At 37.4% G+C, this 12,112-nt stretch overlaps 2 protein-coding genes across 4 annotated transcripts; both read right to left on the bottom strand.

Moving 5' to 3' along the window:
* Positions 1-3,713: 3,713 nt before the first annotated feature.
* Positions 3,714-4,238, bottom strand: LOC111778802. Its single transcript, XM_023658776.1, has one exon. It carries the CDS (start codon positions 4,236-4,238, stop codon positions 3,714-3,716), a length of 525 nt encoding a protein of 174 aa, XP_023514544.1.
* A 1,025-nt stretch (positions 4,239-5,263) lies between these two features.
* LOC111778176 (CTP synthase-like) lies at positions 5,264-11,885 on the bottom strand. 3 transcript variants are annotated; one of them, XM_023657858.1, is made up of 23 exons: positions 11,621-11,885; positions 11,047-11,126; positions 10,791-10,877; positions 10,651-10,701; positions 10,426-10,543; positions 10,273-10,329; positions 10,080-10,144; positions 9,857-9,940; positions 9,514-9,564; positions 9,357-9,419; positions 9,185-9,231; positions 8,681-8,750; positions 8,528-8,590; positions 8,200-8,289; positions 8,075-8,113; positions 7,578-7,727; positions 7,399-7,476; positions 7,214-7,299; positions 6,850-6,898; positions 6,692-6,772; positions 6,451-6,544; positions 5,923-6,017; positions 5,264-5,665 (listed from the first exon to the last, which is right to left on the bottom strand). In XM_023657858.1, exons 1-22 carry the CDS (start codon positions 11,736-11,738, stop codon positions 5,953-5,955), a joined length of 1,686 nt encoding a protein of 561 aa, XP_023513626.1. In that variant the 5' UTR covers positions 11,739-11,885; the 3' UTR covers positions 5,264-5,665; positions 5,923-5,952. The 3 variants fall into 3 exon arrangements, with proteins under 3 accessions (XP_023513626.1, XP_023513627.1, XP_023513628.1); XM_023657859.1 differs by having other exon boundaries at positions 11,052-11,126; positions 11,621-11,710; XM_023657860.1 differs by lacking the exon at positions 11,621-11,885 and having other exon boundaries at positions 11,052-11,238.
* Positions 11,886-12,112: the final 227 nt, after the last annotated feature.

The raw sequence follows: 12,112 nt of genomic DNA, 5'->3' as shown, positions 1-12,112 counted from the left end.
AATCCTTGTCGTTTTGATGTTTTGATGTGCACGAATCCTTGTCGTTTTGATGTTTTGATGTGCACGAATCCTTGTCGTTTTGATGTTTTGATGTGCACGAATCCTTGTCGTTTTGATGTTTTGATGTGCACGAATCCTTGTCGTTTTGATGTTTTGATGTGCACGAATCCTTGTCGTTTTGATGTTTTGATGTGCACGAATCCTTGTCGTTTTGATGTTTTGATGTGCACGAATCCTTGTCGTTTTGATGTTTTGATGTGCACGAATCCTTGTCGTTTTGATGTTTTGATGTGCACGAATCCTTGTCGTTTTGATGTTTTGATGTGCACGAATCCTTGTCGTTTTGATGTTTTGATGTGCACGAATCCTTGTCGTTTTGATGTTTTGATGTGCACGAATCCTTGTCGTTTTGATGTTTTGATGTGCACGAATCCTTGTCGTTTTGATGTTTTGATGTGCACGAATCCTTGTCGTTTTGATGTTTTGATGTGCACGAATCCTTGTCGTTTTGATGTTTTGATGTGCACGAATCCTTGTCGTTTTGATGTTTTGATGTGCACGAATCCTTGTCGTTTTGATGTTTTGATGTGCACGAATCCTTGTCGTTTTGATGTTTTGATGTGCACGAATCCTTGTCGTTTTGATGTTTTGATGTGCACGAATCCTTGTCGTTTTGATGTTTTGATGTGCACGAATCCTTGTCGTTTTGATGTTTTGATGTGCACGAATCCTTGTCGTTTTGATGTTTTGATGTGCACGAATCCTTGTCGTTTTGATGTTTTGATGTGCACGAATCCTTGTCGTTTTGATGTTTTGATGTGCACGAATCCTTGTCGTTTTGATGTTTTGATGTGCACGAATCCTTGTCGTTTTGATGTTTTGATGTGCACGAATCCTTGTCGTTTTGATGTTTTGATGTGCACGAATCCTTGTCGTTTTGATGTTTTGATGTGCACGAATCCTTGTCGTTTTGATGTTTTGATGTGCACGAATCCTTGTCGTTTTGATGTTTTGATGTGCACGAATCCTTGTCGTTTTGATGTTTTGATGTGCACGAATCCTTGTCGTTTTGATGTTTTGATGTGCACGAATCCTTGTCGTTTTGATGTTTTGATGTGCACGAATCCTTGTCGTTTTGATGTTTTGATGTGCACGAATCCTTGTCGTTTTGATGTTTTGATGTGCACGAATCCTTGTCGTTTTGATGTTTTGATGTGCACGAATCCTTGTCGTTTTGATGTTTTGATGTGCACGAATCCTTGTCGTTTTGATGTTTTGATGTGCACGAATCCTTGTCGTTTTGATGTTTTGATGTGCACGAATCCTTGTCGTTTTGATGTTTTGATGTGCACGAATCCTTGTCGTTTTGATGTTTTGATGTGCACGAATCCTTGTCGTTTTGATGTTTTGATGTGCACGAATCCTTGTCGTTTTGATGTTTTGATGTGCACGAATCCTTGTCGTTTTGATGTTTTGATGTGCACGAATCCTTGTCGTTTTGATGTTTTGATGTGCACGAATCCTTGTCGTTTTGATGTTTTGATGTGCACGAATCCTTGTCGTTTTGATGTTTTGATGTGCACGAATCCTTGTCGTTTTGATGTTTTGATGTGCACGAATCCTTGTCGTTTTGATGTTTTGATGTGCACGAATCCTTGTCGTTTTGATGTTTTGATGTGCACGAATCCTTGTCGTTTTGATGTTTTGATGTGCACGAATCCTTGTCGTTTTGATGTTTTGATGTGCACGAATCCTTGTCGTTTTGATGTTTTGATGTGCACGAATCCTTGTCGTTTTGATGTTTTGATGTGCACGAATCCTTGTCGTTTTGATGTTTTGATGTGCACGAATCCTTGTCGTTTTGATGTTTTGATGTGCACGAATCCTTGTCGTTTTGATGTTTTGATGTGCACGAATCCTTGTCGTTTTGATGTTTTGATGTGCACGAATCCTTGTCGTTTTGATGTTTTGATGTGCACGAATCCTTGTCGTTTTGATGTTTTGATGTGCACGAATCCTTGTCGTTTTGATGTNAGAAAAGCATGAAAAAAAAAAGGCTCGAATGGTACGATCCCTCTGTCTCCCCAGAATGAAAGGGGCGATCTCGTAGTTCTTGGTCTATGAAGATACCTTGTTAGGTGCTCCATTTTATTTTTCCATTGAGGCCGAACCTAAACCTGTACTCAAGAGATAGTTGTCCATATACTGATAAGGGATGTATGGATTCTCGAGAAGAGAGGAGCCGAGGTGGTCTCCCCTAGACCGCTCGGATCCCACGAGTGAATAGGAAGTTGGATCTACATTAGATCTCACTTGAATTGACCCATCTATCCTCTTGAGGAGAAGTTTGGTTTCAAGCCCCGATTCAAACGGGAGAAGTAGAGGAGAAACCTAGCGGTGGGCTTGGTTATAGGGTTATAGGGATAGTCCACAACGCATGTTTGTATATTAAGTCATCGAGAGCTATGACACTTTAAAGTGGAAGAGAGTATGTTGTAACGTAGATGGTCATGGCATAAACAAGATAAGAAATGACACTGTCGTCAACACAGAGACAAGCTTCAAGCTTAATGAGGCTAGATAAAGGCTTCTGCCCGTGCATATAAGTGTAAGATGCAAGTCCACAATATTTGGTGTCAATCAAGCACCGTATATGAATCCTTGTCGTTTTGATGTTTTGATGTGCACGAATCCTTGTCGTTTTGATGTTTTGATGTGCACGAATCCTTGTCGTTTTGATGTTTTGATGTGCACGAATCCTTGTCGTTTTGATGTTTTGATGTGCACGAATCCTTGTCGTTTTGATGTTTTGATGTGCACGAATCCTTGTCGTTTTGATGTTTTGATGTGCACGAATCCTTGTCGTTTTGATGTTTTGATGTGCACGAATCCTTGTCGTTTTGATGTTTTGATGTGCACGAATCCTTGTCGTTTTGATGTTTTGATGTGCACGAATCCTTGTCGTTTTGATGTTTTGATGTGCACGAATCCTTGTCGTTTTGATGTTTTGATGTGCACGAATCCTTGTCGTTTTGATGTTTTGATGTGCACGAATCCTTGTCGTTTTGATGTTTTGATGTGCACGAATCCTTGTCGTTTTGATGTTTTGATGTGCACGAATCCTTGTCGTTTTGATGTTTTGATGTGCACGAATCCTTGTCGTTTTGATGTTTTGATGTGCACGAATCCTTGTCGTTTTGATGTTTTGATGTGCACGAATCCTTGTCGTTTTGATGTTTTGATGTGCACGAATCCTTGTCGTTTTGATGTTTTGATGTGCACGAATCCTTGTCGTTTTGATGTTTTGATGTGCACGAATCCTTGTCGTTTTGATGTTTTGATGTGCACGAATCCTTGTCGTTTTGATGTTTTGATGTGCACGAATCCTTGTCGTTTTGATGTTTTGATGTGCACGAATCCTTGTCGTTTTGATGTTTTGATGTGCACGGGTATCTAAATCAAAATTCAAACACATACTAATTATGAAATGGGAAATAATCTATTATAAAATTGGACACCAATTACAAACAGCCACAAAATGATATTGAGCCATCAATTTTTAGGGATTATCTGAGATCCTAATATATTTGGTTCAAAAGGAATAATAAAATAAAATAATTGAATCCATGAAAAGATCGGTGCGAACTCCATCGCTACGTCTTCCTCCCATGCACACATATTTCATTAAAACAAGCTTCTTCTTCCTTTCCATTTCAATCGTTGCCATGTTGACGCCTCATTTGCTCGTAAAATTGCGCAATGAACTCCTCCGCCTTTGCATCGATCATCTCATCGCCTCCATTATTGTCTTCAATGACATTTTTGTCATTGTCGTCATCGTTTCTACCATCGAGTTCTTGAAGATTGATGGCAGAAGCATACTTACTTGTGCCAAAAGAAGAAGACCTCGAAGTACGAGTAAACGACAACGACGATGATGGTGATGATGGCGATAATGACCATGTCATTGACAACTCCTCTAAATTCTTCTTTGATTTCAATGGAGGCAATGACATAGGAGGGGATTCATTTCCTTGGACGTGGAGAGGGCGCATTGAGCCCACCAACCGTCGCCACATGCTCTTATCCGAGCTTGTGTCGACGGTTGCCTTCGATTTGTTGGACCGACGGCGGAGCATGAAGAGTGCAACCTTGAAGATCTTCATAACTCCGCCACTTTTCTTCTTGGCCTTGCCGGAGTCGGCGGTGGGTTCAACGTGTGGTGGTGTCGGGTCCATATAAGCTACGTGAGTGAGCGGAAGGGAGGGTCGAGTTGCCGGGGTGGTCGGAGGCCTCTCCCGGAGCAAAGGAAAAGGCAAAGGCAAAGGCAAAGGCAAAGACAAAGAAGAAGCTAAGTTATAGAAGAAAGGGGAGGGATGGTTTGTTTTATAAGAAAGATGGGTTCCGCCATTTATGTGTAAATTTGGAAAGGTTTATATTTAGGGGAAAAGGGAAAGAGCCCTAAATGGAAAAGTCTTTGAATATTACATATTTCGTGGTTGAGGCTTCTCTTGTAGTTACAGGTTTGGTGAATCAAATCAAAATACTTTTTGTGGTCTCTATGTTCCCTTCCATCGTTAATCCATCATTATCAATGTTAATTATAATTGAAATTTTACCATTATTTTTATTTTTAGGTTAAAGAAGGATTAATTTACCTAATAAATTAGTTAGTGTTGTAGCATTAATTGAAATTTTACCATTATTTTTAGGTTGAAGAAGGATTAATTTACCTAATAAATTAGTTAGTGTTGTAGCATTTCAGGTGGCACTTTCTCATGGAGCTCCGTCTTGTGTCTAGTTCACGAAGAAGAGTCTTGGCCACTCGACGACGCCCCATGGCCAGCTGCAGTACGGTGATCACGAGCTCTCCTTGACGAGATGTCGATTGTCCACGTTAAGATGCAACACCTGTTAGAAATCACGACTCTCCACAATGGTATGATATTGTCTACTTTGAGCATAAGCTTTCATTGCTTTGCTTTAGGCTTCCCCAAAAGGCCTAAGATAGTATATTCACTTATAAACCAATAATCTTCCACTAAATTAACCAATATGGGGCTCTCTCCCAATAATCTAATCTAAGTTCTATGACCAAATGAAAATGCAAACACAGATTTCATTTTCCCAATGTGAAGTCATTGAATAAAACAAGAATGTACACCATTCCTTGATTCCACGAGACAGAACGTCTCTAAATTGTAAAATTTAGTCCCACATTTATGTCTATTTGGTTCTGAACCAAACTTACATGAAACAGAAGTGACCAAGAATAAATTTAATCAACGCATTAATTTAGGAGGGCTATCTACATAAAATGGAATGATACAGAAAAAAGCCTAACTTAATAAATAGTATAAAACATTTGTATACTATTTTTGTCGCATTCATAATACACACTTGAAATCAAGATTCTTTTATGCTAGGGGGCAAAACATAAACCATAACTTCACCGGCAAATTAAGCTCTACCACTGCCACTGCCACTCGGAGGATGACAAAACGATATAACTGCAAAGAACACAATCATCTGGTTCCAACTACAATTACTTGTATGGTATCACGTACAGCTACAGTAAAGTACCTCGTATTGGAGTAAAGTACCTCGTATTGGAGTTCGTCGTCATAGTATGCCTTTGACCCAGCAAAAAGAATCAAGTTCTTCTCTGCACGATAATTATGGAATTAAGGACGGTCAAATATTCAATAAAGAAATTAATTGCTGATAAGCGCCAAGGCTGGATTTGCAAATGCAAAGCTAGAAGTCCTTTTAAGATCCTTGCAAATTTTTACAAATAAAGCTAACTTAACGATTCTTAACGATTGATTCCAACCAAGAGATAGTTAGAAGGATGAATAACTCTCATTCGAGTACTTAATGGTTGGATTCATATCAATTTCCTTACACATGAAATTGTTTTACCTTGAAAGATTGTGGGAGTAAATAGTTGCATCAACTTCCATTTATTTGCTTTTCAAGATATAAGTCTAATTGCCCAGTTGCCGCCAGTATAAAACCTTCAAAAGTAGTGTTAAAACGTTAATATATTAGGTCATGATTTTAATAGCGAAGATAAAAAATGTTGTAATATAAACAAACAGATACCAAAGTTGAAATAAGTAAATTTGTAAAACGGACATGGTGTTTCAGAACTGATGCTCTCACTAATCCAGGAACTGCTTCTACAAATTATTTGATGACAAATTGACAATTGGTATAATTTGCAAATTATCAGACTTTTTCAATAGTTTAGAGATGAACAAAAATATTATTCTCCAACCAGTCACTACTCTGAACCATCTACCTCCATATTCATGAGCCATCAAATTAGAGTGCTTCCAATAATAACAGTTGAGAGATAAATATGTTGAAAGCAATGAAAATGCTACGAGGTATGAACAGGATAAACAGGACAAGTGGACATAGAATTCATTGTCAAATAAATTTTACCTAGAAAGACAGGTGACGGCCTCCGGGGCCGTGATTTAAATTCTGGATGAAATTGTACACCCACATAGAAGGGATGGCTTGGAAGTTCTAAAATCTGAAGAAATACATAAAATCACAAATATTAATTTACTAATTTGATTCATAACAGGAATGAACTATATCATTTGATGACTTTGAATAGCTGGAATGCAATTAACAACTTAATTTTGACACCTGAAGATGACTGAGAACTATCACGTACCTCCATTCTTTTTCCAGTCTCATCCTTCCCAACAAATTTCAGGCCAGCTTCTTCAAATGTCTCGATGAACTCTGGGTTTACCTGCAACATAATGATTTTGCTCATGTCGCAATCATTCGCAATCATCAGACTTGCAGCCATAAACTTTAAAAACTTACCTCATATCTATGCCGATGCCGTTCATCTACATATTCTGAGTTATGATACCTATCCATCCAGGAAGAATTAAAAAGAGCAGGATAAGAAGTACAAAAAATCACAGCCAAGTGCAAAAACGAGACACAAGTACTATAGAAAGTTAAATAGCATATATCAGCCATAATTTCTTGTGGGCGGACAAACCATTTGCATTACAGACTTCCTGATGACAATATATATTACATGGGTAAATGAGTATTCAATACAACTAACTGATGCTAATCATATAGATACTTCAAATGTAGTTTCTCCAAAAAGTAATACCAGGGTGAAGCAAACTCATCATTAAATATTTAAACGTAAAAGAAATAAGAAATCACATACATCCTTGAAGTTATACAGTCAGCAGTCTGGAATACTGTTCTTCGAGATCCTAATCTCATAGTGCTTCCCATATGTGTCTTTGAACCCTACACATGAGTGCAAAGGGAAAGACGTCTTAACAGATAACGTTATAGAAGTAACTGAGCAGAAAGCAACATACAAATTGTCATTCAAGAAATCAGTACCTCAGGCATAAAAATGACAACAGGATACAGCGTCCCATCATCAAACTCTGTACTGTTTGCCTTTTCCCAACCCAAAACCTAAGACAAAGAAAACATAAGAGGATGGTAACAGCAACGACTGAAAGAACATGAATACAAAATACGAAACGGAAGTTTGCTTATGAAAAGAAAATTCTTACACTTCCAGCAAACTCAATTACAGATATCTGCATGCCTAAGCAAATCCCCAAGTACGGAACTTTGTTTTCTCTGGCATACTTTGCAGCCAATATCATGCCTTTCACACCTCGATCTCCAAATCCTCCAGGAACTAAGACACAGGATGCTTTCTGAAAGAATAGATTGTCAAGAAGGATCAGAAAGGCCTAAAACCAAATGCCACAAAAATCCCTCCCCCTTTGTGTCCAGCTTTTAAACATACCAACGTAATTTTATGATTTTCAACATTCCATTTTCAAAACCAAAATTATTGAAAATCACATCATAAAAACACATCATTTATACAGCTACATTTATTAGAAAAGAGAAGAAGCCACCCTGCTTCCAACCCAACTTTCCAAGGAGAGATGTTTATATAACCATTCCTTCCTCAACAGAATTGGCTGCTTCAGAAAAGTTATAGTTATAGTTGACATGTATGCTAGTAAAAAACAGTACACATGGAGGAAAATCCTACCCTCAGGGTCTCCCACGCAGCAGCATGTGCTTCCGGTTTCTACAAAAGAACAGTGCATTATTTAAATGATGGAATTCTGAACTAATAAGGAGTATTTGTGATGCCATGTACAAAAAAAAAAATACCAATTTGGAACTTTCATCCTCAAGGTCAGTAGCCGCAATCCAATCTATTGATGGCTTCAAAGAACATGCAACGCACGCATGAAGAAGGGCCTGCAAAATTGATGTGGATCCCAACAGTTCACACAAAAGCAAAAAGATACAATGGTTTCTTGTTATTTATAGCTAGAAATTAACCAAACTTCAAATAAATGAAACAATACTCATTTTGCAGTTAAAACAAGCAAGATTGAATAAAACCTTACAACTTTTGAAACTTAGACACAGGCCCACATTTATGCATGTAGAAATTAGAAAAGTTGATTTCTTTCTGGAAGTACTAGAATAGCACCTTCACAACAGAAAGGTATGAATCTGTCAAACCAACGTACTTTCCAACCATCGCAATTTTCACCTAGAAGAAAACCAAAATTTTGATTATCTTAGAGTTCACAGAAAACATGTAGACAGACATACATAAATTACAGCATAAATTAGACTTAACTGAATTTGTGAGATTGTCATAAGTTGCAGCCATATTTGTCCAGTCACGCAAATCAGGAGCAGTGGCAATCCTAGGACAAAACATAAATAATAGTTAGCATATTTAATCAAGGTGAAATTTAAGCTGCTTCTACAAATCTTAAACAACTTCTATTTGATGGATCAAACATTTTCTTTTAGAGCATTTCTCCTAAGCTACTTAATTCATGTAATGTCTTCGAAGGGCAACATACACCATAAGGCAATAAGTTCCTCATCTGTCTAGACGGAGAGATGCACAAAGAGCATTAAGTGGAGTGAGGCAGAATTCATGAAGCACATATAAACCCAAATTTGTGGCTATTTGATTGACACTTCAAACAGCAATCTACATGCCATAATGGGTAGCTTCAAAAATTGACAAATTGAACTCTTAAGAAGAATAAACTCAAGTTGATTTGTTCTCGCAAGACACAATCTGAAGGTGTAATGTCAGCTTTACAGAAAAGAGATCTAAGAAAATTACCTGACCAAGTTGAGTTGTTTAAGAATTGAATGATGAGCATTCTGGTTCTGTCGCAGAAACAAACCCAAGAAACAGTAAGTGAAATTTCCAGTGAACAACTAAGCCATAAACAAAGGAAGAAATGCAAAATCTGCATGCAAATATCCATATGCATAAATACATACATACGTACCGTAAGCAAAAGCGGAATATGCCAGATGTTTGGGACATCATGGATATTCAGAATATTACAGGCCTGGATAAAATTCAAAAAGGTTATGTGCATAAAATAAGTAAAATTATGAAAACATAAATCCATACAAAAATAAAAATTTCAATTAACAACTCACTGGAACATGGCAAAACTGAGAAAGCTTCTCCTTCGTATTGTCCAGTAAAGGCTACAGAAAATTCAAAAGAAAAACCTTAAGACACCTTGAAATATCAAAACTATTGTATGTAATGAATGTGAAGGCAAAAATTTTACATTTAATAAAAATTACGGAGCAATTAGAATGAGGTCATACTCCAATTAAATATTAACTAAATAACTACCAAAGACAACACAAAACCATAGTACATATAACCAAACCAGCAGGTCCGTGCAATAGCAGGGCAGGAAAGAAACTAAATGAACTAAGGTGATCATTGTGAACCCATACTATGATGTCAAAGGAAGAAAAGAAAATGTACCTGAGCAGATCGGCATGCTAGCAGATGTGGAGTTAAGCCTAAAGCTCTGAGTTCTCGAACACTGACTTGTGTAGGCTTTGTTTTCTGTGTTTTAAAACAAATAGTGAGAACTACATTCATCAAAGAATGGTGAAAGAAAAATTTACCACCGGCATAAATAACTGCTCACAGAGCATAAATTATATACAAACTATTTGTACAGTATATAAAGATAGATTATTACTTGCTCTCCAACAACTCCCAATACTGGTATTAAGCTCACGTGGATGAGGCAGAAATTGTCTGGACCTAACAACCCAATTAAAAGGTGAGACGATTCACACCTATTGGTTGTAAGAGCGTGATCTACAACTATTGCATATAAGAATTATATATGGCCACCTCAAGTGGTTATCAAACAGAAAGTATGAACTTACCAACTGAAAAGGACAATTGTCGCAAAGCTTCAATAAACGGCATTGATTCAATGTCACCTTAAGAAGACAACTAAAATTTTATTTCATGAAACAAAACATAAATTATCAAAATTCTACTGGGGAAATGTCTGACAAATGTAGAAGTTAGGTTACCAACAGTCCCTCCTAATTCTATCACGCAGACATCAGCAGGGCCCTCTTGGCCATCCATGGGAATGGTAGCTACTGACTCGATGTGGTTTTTAATGGCATCGGAGATGTGTGGAACTACCTGAATTCAAATAAATAATATAAATAATAATGAAAAATAACTAGTATGAAAAAGTTCAGAGCAGACTAATAAGGAAAAACGGCAGCATAATACAAAAGAAGCATTACCTGAACGGTCTTCCCAAGGTAATCACCTCTTCGCTCCTTCTCGAGAACAGACTAATACATTTGCATGGATGGAATCAATTAGCAAGCTATAGAATTCTTAATAGATACTTACAACTTGAAACAAAAATCATTCCAACAACCTGATATATTTTTCCTGCAGTAATATTGTTCTCTCTTGTCAACGTTATATCTAGGAAACGTTCATAGTTTCCCAGGTCTAAATCAACCTGAAATTTGAAAACAAGTAAATAACCTGTGAATTACTTAAGTACAATCATACCTCTACTACAACTGAAACCAATACATGCAGCGAGGCAAATCTATACAATCAAGTATACACCGTGTCTCAAATGGAAATACGCAGTGTTGTTTTTGTATGGCTAGAAAGGAAGATACCTCACCGCTATCATCAAGAACAAAAACTTCCCCGTGTTCAAAAGGAGACATGGTACCAGCATCCATATTCAAGTACGGATCTGCAAATTCAAACGCAACAAAGCATTAAGGATCAATTCACACGCATACAAGAAGTCGAACCATAATCGACTTTCCTATGGACAACACTGAAGCAGACATGCACATCATCACCACGGCAATGAGAAGCAATCAAAGAAATGGAAAAGAAACTACGCTTAAAAAGACAAAAAAAAGTAGGTAAAAGACTCGTCATCAAGATGTCACCATGACGAACTAATCTTCAGTCTAAGAGAACACTATCACTTGAAAATTTTCCAAAATCCAAAAAAGGACACTGATCAAAATCAAATAAACGGAATCCAAAACATGCAGAGTAAGCAAACGAGTACGCAGAGGAGAAAACTCGTTTAAGAAACGACAACATTATGCAGTTCCGGGAACATAATGCAGCAGGAATCAAAAACAGCAGGTGAAGAACAGAGTATCAGAGCATAGAAAACGTGGTTCTTCAGCGATAACAAGAAGCAAAAATAAAAAGAAAAGAGAAGAAAACCTATTTTAATGGAGGTGACTCGCAGGCCACAGGCTTTGAGAACGAGACCGATACTACTGGCGGTGACGCCTTTGCCGAGTCCACTAACGACGCCGCCAGTGACCAAAACGTACTTCATTGTGAAGAAATCGAGAGGAATACAAGTCGTTGGCGGTAATGTCGCCTGAGCAGGAACGGTTGAAGAAGAAGAAGAAGAAGAAGAAAAAGAAGAAGAAGAAGAAGAAGAAGAAGGTGGTGGAGGTTCGGCTTTGTTTGTTTGTTCGTTTGTTTTTGGAGGTTTTATAGTAAACCTAGAAAAAGAGACCGAAGTAAAAAGGGGTTTTGACTCACAGTCAGGACTGAACTCTCTGTAACTAAAATCATGCGATGATTATAATATTCATTTCTATTTTTTTATAACATTAATTTTATAAATAAATCCTATACATGCTTTTCAAAATTATTATATTATATAGTCTATGAATTTAGCATGACATTTAATTCAACTATTTC

Source organism: Cucurbita pepo, chromosome LG17 (assembly GCF_002806865.2).
Source record: "Cucurbita pepo subsp. pepo cultivar mu-cu-16 chromosome LG17, ASM280686v2, whole genome shotgun sequence".
Lineage (NCBI taxonomy): Eukaryota > Viridiplantae > Streptophyta > Magnoliopsida > Cucurbitales > Cucurbitaceae > Cucurbita > Cucurbita pepo.
Note: the sequence above shows the minus strand (reverse complement) of the source record. Positions and strands in the feature narration are given on the sequence as shown.

What these genes read in the sequence shown, in the direction of transcription:
- LOC111778802 (XM_023658776.1), bottom strand. Translation starts at nt 4,238, where the DNA reads ATGGACCCGACACCACCACACGTTGAACCCACCGCCGACTCCGGCAAG.
- LOC111778176 (XM_023657858.1), bottom strand. Translation starts at nt 11,738, where the DNA reads ATGAAGTACGTTTTGGTCACTGGCGGCGTCGTTAGTGGACTCGGCAAA. An exon ending in AGTCACCTCCATTAAAATAG is followed by an intron (nt 11,127 to 11,620) that starts GTTTTCTTCTCT and finishes TTGAATTTGCAG; the next exon opens with ATCCGTACTTGAATATGGAT. An exon ending in AAACAACTCAACTTGGTCAG is followed by an intron (nt 8,751 to 9,184) that starts GTAATTTTCTTA and finishes GTTTTGTCCTAG; the next exon opens with GATTGCCACTGCTCCTGATT.